The 8,814-nt window shown below is 41.3% G+C and overlaps 1 protein-coding gene across 3 annotated transcripts in view; it reads right to left on the bottom strand.

Moving 5' to 3' along the window:
• Window positions 1–3,714: 3,714 nt before the first annotated feature.
• Window positions 3,715–8,814, bottom strand: part of tbc1d22a (TBC1 domain family, member 22a) — a 155,595-nt gene continuing 150,495 nt past the window's right edge. For all 3 annotated transcript variants that reach the window (XM_038738352.1, XM_038738354.1, XM_038738353.1), the window contains one exon: window positions 3,715–8,244. In XM_038738352.1, coding sequence (XP_038594280.1) covers window positions 8,116–8,244 — 129 coding nt within the window. In that variant the 3' untranslated portion in view covers window positions 3,715–8,115. The remainder of the gene's footprint in view (window positions 8,245–8,814) is intronic.

Genomic DNA, 8,814 nt, shown 5'->3' with positions numbered 1-8,814 from the left:
CCAGCCGACAAGACAGGTGCAGAGTGTGACATATCAGGAGCACCTGATCTCTGCATTAAGCGCTGTAGACTGACCAGGGCCATCTTTATCAAGCGCCTCATACATGCTAAATGACAAGTAAAGGTCCTGCATTCAAAATTTCAAGTAATGTTACATAAATATTAGCGTTATAGTTTGCATTAACTTTAATGCAAGTACATTAATGTTATAGGTGCTATAGGTGAGGTGGAGCGAATTTAAACTACTTTATATACTTCTGGGTAGTTTAATTTACAACACGGCATCACACTTTATAAACAGATCACAAATTTTGTCAGGTTTTGTTACACGTTTTGCAACATCTTAATCTGAGGAGTAACTATTGTCTATAGCCGTCGGATAAATATAGAGGAGTACAAGGTACATTGTTTCTCTCTGAAATGTAATGGAGCAGAAATATAAAGCAGCATGACATGGAAATACTCGAGTAAAGTCTATGTACCTGAAAATTGTACACAAGTACAGTACTTGTGTAAATGTACTCCGTTACATTCTACCACTAGAGAGGAACTACTCCCAGCAGAGTGTGATGTCTGTGTTATGACACTCTCAGCGCAAAGTAGACATTATGATGATGTGTTGTAGTTTTCTGCCATTAGAATTATTAAACAGTAGTACAAAGTGGTACTACTTTTTTATGTGTAGACTTTATGTGTCTAATCAGATATTACACATGACTACTATATCTAGGTTTTATAATGTAAACAAAAAAAAGAAGCCTAGTTGAATTTGATTAAAATAAAAGTAGTGATTCTGGTCAGCACGATGGCATCAGCAAACTCAATTTCCCTACAGAAATTGTGCTCATCCAACTTAATTCCACTCAAGACGCGAAGCCAGTGCGGAAGTCCCTTAAACCTGCATTCTACAACAGCCAACAGGGGGCGACTCAAAAAGAAGGCCGGCTCCATTAGAAATAATGGTAAAATGACCCTACTCGCTGATTTATTACCTCAGTAAAGACTTTCCTGATGAGTTTATGGTCTCAACCTCTAGTTTCATGTCTTCTTCAATACAACATGATGTTCATTTAGTAAATTATGATCCCATTTAGAGGAAAATACACCATAAAGCAGAGTATGCTTCAGGGCGTGATTATCTATGATTGACAAGTCATTACCATGGCAACCTGTCAATCAGGTGAGAGTGACTCGTACGTATGGCACTGTGTAAATTTAACCAGCGCTGTTGAAAAAGCTTATTAGGAGTTGGCTGTTCACTGTCTCTGGTGAGTACATTTAGTTTTAAGACTGCTAGACATAATTGTCAGCCCTGTTAAAATGACGTGAATTACAGATGCACCTAGCTAAGCAAGCTAGTTAGCTCCACTGTCTCGTCCAAATATGGTCACGTCCGGTAACATTACCGCTGGTTGCAAAAACTCAACATGGCGGTGCCCTATCGGCCAAACTCGAGGCTTCAAAACGGCAGTCTACAAACCAACGGGTGACGTCACGATGACTACGTCCACTTCTTATATACAGGCTATGGTTCCACTCCATATTATCCCCCTGGTCATCCACGCTCACCCTGCAGTGGCTCTATGCTCCCAGTTTGAGAACCACTGCTGAAATGTCAGCCGATGTTGGGAAATATACACCGTAACAATATGAACATATCTCTTTAAAAAAAGCTCCTCTATTGGTAATTCCAAACAAGAGAATGAATGAATAAATAAGTAAATGAACAAATGAATGAAGCATGATTTGTTATAACTTTATTACTGCCAATATCACTTCCTGTTGCAAAGCTGGATTTTTCTTGTTGCTGTCAGGTTGAAAGAACTTTGTTTTTGTTGAATAAGTGCTCTCTCTTTGCATCCCACACAAGTAAAAAGTGATTTTTGCCAAAACAGTATCTTTTAATAGGCTCATAGTCATCAATGAATGTCTCTCCTCCAACAGAATGTATGCCTGTGTGTCTGACAGAACACCACCTCCTGGCAGCACCAAACATGTCGGGACACCTCTGGAGCTTTGCTTAATTTTAGCAGTGATTGGAGTCTAAGGTCAGAATGTGGATAAAGTGCTTTATCCTTAAAGTGCGAACAAACATGTGCTAGTCTGGCCAGGTAGGACTGATTTCTGACTGAGAATCTTGATAAATACGGACCCAGGTAAAGCAGTTAAAAGCTGTAGTTCCTTACAGACAGTCTGGAGACAGATTAATGACAGATGTCCATGCTTTGAGAAAAGTTGCAGCAGAGAATCACGTGAGATTAAACTCTTATAAAGATGGCGAATGTATATATGCTGTAACTTTAAAACATGAAATTTGCCACTCCTAAGTGCCCAGAAATTATTTTCCATTCCCACACCCAACATATTTGGATCCCCCTGCTGCCTCGGCACAAACTTCAAATTGAAACTGATTTACATCACAGTTGCCAGTGCCTCCACAGTGCATCTAAAATCCTCTCCAGAGACATCCTCAATCTGCGCGTTATCCTTCACTGTGACAATAATGCTGTCGCTGTGCGGCCCCTCTATTCCAAAAATTGAATCAGGAAATGGATTTCAGACAGGGGCTTAAAACCCCACGAAAGTGCCGTGAAGTCTGCCTCGACACTTGTACCTCAGTGATCCCAGGATGTTGCCAGCGCTGATGAAAAGGACTCACGCTGGCATGTGGTGGTTTATAGGCCTGTAAATTGTGGGAGTTATGAGGGCATGGGGAGGTAAACAGTATAGGCTGATGCTATAATAGTGACATACTGTACAAATAAATAGCCACACTATGTAGAGAGGAAAATGGCAGTGTGGAAAACACTAAAGGAGAAGTTGATTTTGCTAATATTTGCACTATATCTCCTCTGCTTCACAGTGAGCGCCAGCTGCTTCTTTGTTGGCACATCTTTCGTCTTTCATCACACATTAGGATTGATGTGTGTGTGCGTGTGCACAAGCAGGCGCCTTCCTGCGACCATTGTTGGTTTTAATGTATTTTTAATTTACCATGAAGTGACTGGAGTCCTCAGTGACCGGCACTCCATAATTGGCTGCCTGTGTGAACATCAGTCAGCCTAACGAGAGCGAGGGAGCTTCTACTGTGGGCTGCTGTGTGAATGCAGCCTAGCTCCTTTTCTGTCTTCTCCTTTCCTTCCCATGCTCTGAAAAAGACACACACGCGCACAAAGTCTCATTAACCAAGCTATTGCTGCCATTTCCTCCAGAGGGATCAGCAAGAAGTGTTTACCTGTAAGACTGTGTGTATGGGAACGGTGTATGAATACAACCGATACAATTAGCTACACGTCGCACATTAGCGCAGCTGTTCGCCATGGCCTGCTTGCAGCGCTGGCTATTGCAGGCGCACCCCATGTATTCATTACACACACATACAACAAGCAGGAGCACGGATTCTAGGTTTGATTGAAAGCATCTGCATTATTTCTGTGTTTTCATTACAACGAAGAACTTCATTCTAGGCTCACTGGGGGACAGATGACCACGCCAGCAGAAATGTGTTGCTGCAAGGTTTCTAGGCTGTTCAGACAGAGAGGCACTGGAGATACGAGGCTCTGAAATACATCATACATTGAGTTAGACTGCAATCGGACATGGAATATTTAGAGATGCAGTAATTTCTCTCTGCTCACACACACATACTCAACAGTACTCGCAAGTGTGCACACAGTCCTAGAAAACACACAAACACAAGACGCCCTATTCAAAGCAATTTGTCATATATAGGATTTATTTACATTTTCTATTTACAGATTTTTGTTTCAAAATCTTCTCTGTACACATTTTTAAATTCAAGAAACACTACTCCTGTCACCCACACGCTCTAGTATTATTAGATTTTTCTGAGTATGCAAGAGGCAAAAGACAAGGGGGGAGGATTATGGTTGTTTTTTTTTCCAGTTTGGTTTTCATAAACATATTTTCATGGCTGGAAAAGTAGAGTGAGAAAAAAAAATTAATTTAAAACTCTAAAAGAAATGAAAGCAGCTGAAAATGTTACTTAAGGATACCCTCCTGAAGAAGTTCCAGAGAGTGTCTGAAGTTTGCCTGTGTGTATGTGGGCTAATAGAAAAAAGGCTCCAGGCAGATACCACCGTGCGTGTGTGCTGAGAGACATTGGGCAACAGGCAGGCTAACTTGATATTGGTAGCATGTGAAGGTGATGTTCTTGAAATGACTGCATATGACATTACAGCAAACATAGATAAACTCTTCCAATGAAAAGAGAGGGGTATCCCTGGTCACCACTGGCATCATCCCCCCAGTGTTCAATATGAAAGTGTGCAATAAGGCAACATAACGTATTTAAAAGTAGGGCTTTGGCTAATAAATGGACAATCATTGACTGTTCGTGAATCCCCATCCTCCTTTGTTACTATTCCATTATCGGCACATGTGCAGTTTAAAATAACAGTGGCAGATTTATCACTCCAACTTCTTAGTCACTTCTGAAACATTGGTTCCTTGATTTCAGACAGTGGAAGACAAAAGCAGCTTCTCATTTCTAGCTGGCGACCATCAAATTTGCTGTTTGAAATGGCAACTGTAGCTAGCTAGCTAAATAAGTTAATGTTAGCCCCATGAGTTGATTAAAAATGCGGTTTCTGGATGACTCTTAAATATGCACTTGATGGCTCTATACATGAGATTGCTGTAAAGGACTGAGGCTAAAGCTAACAGGTCCCAGGCAAAAAGTTAGCATCCTCACCATTTGATGCTCCATATAGAGGACTAGATAGTTAATCCTAGGTCTGATAAATGTAAGACCAAGGCCTGTTTGAATGCTTTGTTAAAATACTCGTTTGTATTTTTAAATAGTATGTTGTCACTTTTAACATTACAAGAGAAAAAATTCTCTAGTAATGTTAAAAGCAACATGGGAACGTTGGTTAGTGTTGCTGAAGTGTAAACGTCCCCAAATTCAATAAAGAGCAGGACATAACGACAAATGATTGCTGCTAATGACAGTGTCCAATCCTTACACCTCTTGTGTTTTTAGTTTGGGAGAGGCTACAAAAAAAGAGAGCAGCCTCCAAACTCTTTAGATGCCCACAATAGCTCTTACTACAGACCCATGCACACTGCTTCAAGAGAACTCCAAAGCTGGAGCGGCCTGCTGTGCCGTGTTGCTTTTGGTAACCCTTGAATGCACAATGGCTGTCAGGGTGAGGGGTTAAGCGAACACTCAATTGCCAAGTCTGAACTACTAAATGCCCACAGTATTATTAAACAGTTCATGTTGGTAGCTAACACACCCAAAAACTAGATGTGCACACAACAAAACAAAAATCTGTCTTTTCACAGCAAATTCAAAATGTCTGTTGCTTGCAGAAATCTAAAACCTTTCAATTTCATTTGAGGTCAAAAACATAAGTAGGATGTTGTCTCGTGTCTCCAGAGTCAGGCACAACTTAATAGGCTCGTCATGTAAACAGCATAAAAAAATAAAACCCCAAAAAAAGAGAAATCTTTAAAATGCTGATTGAAAGAATATATCTCATACAAAAGGAGAAAAAGAGAGAGAGAGAGAGAGCGAGACAGAGAGGAAAAAAGGCTATAGACTTTCAAATTAAGTGTAGTTCTTCTTCGTCAGAGAGCATGGGAGATGAGGGGTTTGTGAAACTGGTGCAGATTGTGCAACCAAAAAAAACCAAACAAAAAACAAATCCCAATGTGTGATCAAAGACTGACAGCTCGCACAGAAAAAGCGCTGAAACTGCCAAAGAAACACAACCCCATCCCTCTCTCCTTCCATCTCCCCTTCACACACCTACGCACACAGTCTTTGTGGGCTAGGGTGACAATAATGGATCCTGGCGGAGTCGCAACGGGAGGCTCCAAACATTAACAGCTTTGTGTTATGTCATGAATGTCTGATTACCCCACCCCCACCACCCCTCCCGACATTACACCAATATGGTGCTTGGGTAAGAGACTTCCCATGTGCTCTATTTGAACAGAGCAATGTAAGACAGGAAAAAGACAAAAGTACTGTAACGGTACAATTGTGATTACCATGTGCACAAGAGAAATGAGCTGTTGATGCTGTTTTTGTTCATTTATGTGCTGCTCGCTATGTGCAAAAGTATTTTACATTAAAGGGTGAGTTTAATAGTTGTCATACGTTAAGCCTGTGAGGTTTCCGTCACATTAGAGAGGAGCTCAGACTAGTTTCTCCCAGTCCCGGGGGGGGAGGGGGGTTAAAGCCACGATTATCTTCTATTCTATTTCATCAGAATCTGTGTTTACAGCAAAGATCTGTCCCTAGTGAAATTAAAAATACTATTTGAAAATAATTTTGACTGATGTATTCTGAAGTGCAGAGTGCTTTGTACCGAGGATGTCACAGTCTTCAATTTATCTGTTGCAGAATACAAAGTTAGAACAGTTGTAAGTGCACACAGGCACAGACGTTATTTTGCTGATTTTGCAGCAGCTGGTTACTCATGATTCAATTAAGGGAACCAATATGGATTAAACGTGTGTAATTGCTTTTTAAAGGTGCAATAATTCCTTAAAGACAGAGGCTGCAAAAAAGGACCATGCACCTGCTGCTTTCCTATGTTTATAGTTATTAAACTTAACCTTGTGGATGACATATTTATAAGAATCACTCAATGTTGACCCCAGTACAGACTGCCTTGCTCGTGTTCTCACCATAACGTGTTGTTTTGAGGTGGAACTGCTGTTTGAAGAGTGTATAATCAAAGTGTTTCATTTAATTTCAGATCCATCTGTAACTGTTCAACTCCACTTCACACTTCATTTGTGCTTGCTGTTGGAATCACCAAACTATCTAATGAGTGACTCCCCCTAAAGCCTATTCTGACCGAATTTCAACCACTCTCTTCACCTACACTGACAACAAAATTGGGACAGGTTTTTTCTTGTTTTCTTTTTTTGTGCACCCCTGAAGACACAGCGGAAGACGGAATAATAAAAAACAAAGAAACTACATATCAATGAAGGCAAAATTGTTCATTTGGATCTCCAAAAACCATAATGCCAAATTTAGCTTCCACGAGGATGATTCCATTTCTGAATGGAAGTGCAAATCGTTTATTTATATATTGATCCATACTATTCTGATGTGTGCAGGTACGTACAAATGTATGTTCTTAATGTGTGCATGCCTTACTGAGTGGATTTCTAGTTCTCATTACTTGTGTGCTAATGTGTGTCCTGAGGTAGTCCTGGATTCAGAGGGGGTAGAGTTTATATTTAAGCAGGGAGTAAGGAGTGGGTATAAGTAGCGTTCTTACGATGTGCCTCTCCTGAACTGCAGCCTCTTACCACTGTTTGTCTTACACTCAAACGCTGCGCTGTTGCATTGCGGGTGGGAGAACGGGATGGGGGTGGGGGGGGGGGTTTGTGGAAGGAGCAAGACATGATTCCCCTCACAGACTGACAATCTCTGTAAAGTAGTAGCGTGTTTGAAGGGAAACGAACAGCGCCCTCCTGGCAGAAGCAGGACAGAAAAAAACTAAATAGAACAGGGGATGTCATGTTCCTTCAGGTTGCGTTGTGACCAGGAGAGGGGGCTCAGATATGTAAACCAGCTAAGCTCTGCGCCCTTTTGCCATCTTTGTCTTGTGAAGGTGGCAAAACTAGGGGGGAAAAAATGTCACATTTTTGCCTGCAGGAACGAAAAACAATGCATTGTCATGGGACTGGAAATAACAATTAGCAGGAAAGAACCCCGGTGGTGCTGAGCAACAGCTAGTGGTCCTGCATCAGGCCTGAGGTTATACTTTGAGACGTCAGCTTGAGCGGACCGAACTCCAACCAAAAGAGTTGTGGTCTTCAATGATGACGAGGGTTCTGCATTGGACTGAAGGAGTGCACATTTCAGAGCTGATTGGAGAAAAATCATTTTTTAAAAAAGGTTCCACATCAACATGTTAGAATGCTACACCGCACGTCCTCAGCCATTGGTTGGTTTAAATCTCGTAGTCAATGAAAGGCCCATTGGGCGATATGGGAAGAGGAGGTTAAGAAAAGGGAAGGTCCTTCCATGTAGGAATAGAGGCCTCTGAGTTCAGTAGATGACTGTAGGACAGGAAAGGAGAAATAGGAGGAGAAGGGGAGCAGCTGTAGAGAGCCACGCTTATCATCTCTTGTAGTGGTTGGGCGCGTCAGCGAAGGCAAACTTCAACCTGTAGGCTTCGGCCAGCAGTACGCTCACTTCCTCGTTGCCCCAGTGCATTGTGGGAAGGTTCTGCAGGAGGATCATCAGACCCTGATGGGGGGGGAAGAAAGAACAAATGGTTCAGTGAGTAGCAGAGCACATCAGTTTCAGAGATAAAAAGAACAGAAATGAGTTCAGGAGAAAAGACTATCTTTGATTTGAGAAGACAATAAATTTTCCATGGACAAGGACAATAAAAGTAAAGATAAGGGAAGTCAGTAAGTGGTGTATTTGATAATGCTACAGAGCCAAAACAAAACCCAACAATGTAATTGTTAATCTCAGCAGCATGGATTTAGGTCAGGATCAGACTCAACAAAATTTTTTTACGTTTACTAAATAATCAAGGAGAAGTGCATAAAACACATTTAATGGTTTATTGTTTGTCACCAAGAGCTACTGATATGTACACTTCTGCAGTAAAAATGGCAACATTTGAATGTATAATTGGAATGTATTTCACACCGTTTCATATCCAGATACAGATCACATGTTACCGGGCCCAGAAATAACTCCTATTTGAAAACTACAGAGCCTAAAACTATTCAAATGCAACAACAGCACAAAATTTCACAAGCTGTAGTTGCATTTGGGATCCAAAGTCAAAGTATACCCTTCTGG

Source organism: Micropterus salmoides, unplaced genomic scaffold (genome assembly GCF_014851395.1).
Source record: "Micropterus salmoides isolate LMB-PRFRI ecotype aquatic unplaced genomic scaffold, ASM1485139v1 Ms_hic_scaffold_23, whole genome shotgun sequence".
NCBI classification, from domain to species: domain Eukaryota; kingdom Metazoa; phylum Chordata; class Actinopteri; order Centrarchiformes; family Centrarchidae; genus Micropterus; species Micropterus salmoides.
The sequence above is the reverse complement of the archived record's forward strand: the minus strand, read 5'-3'. Positions and strand labels throughout refer to the sequence as shown.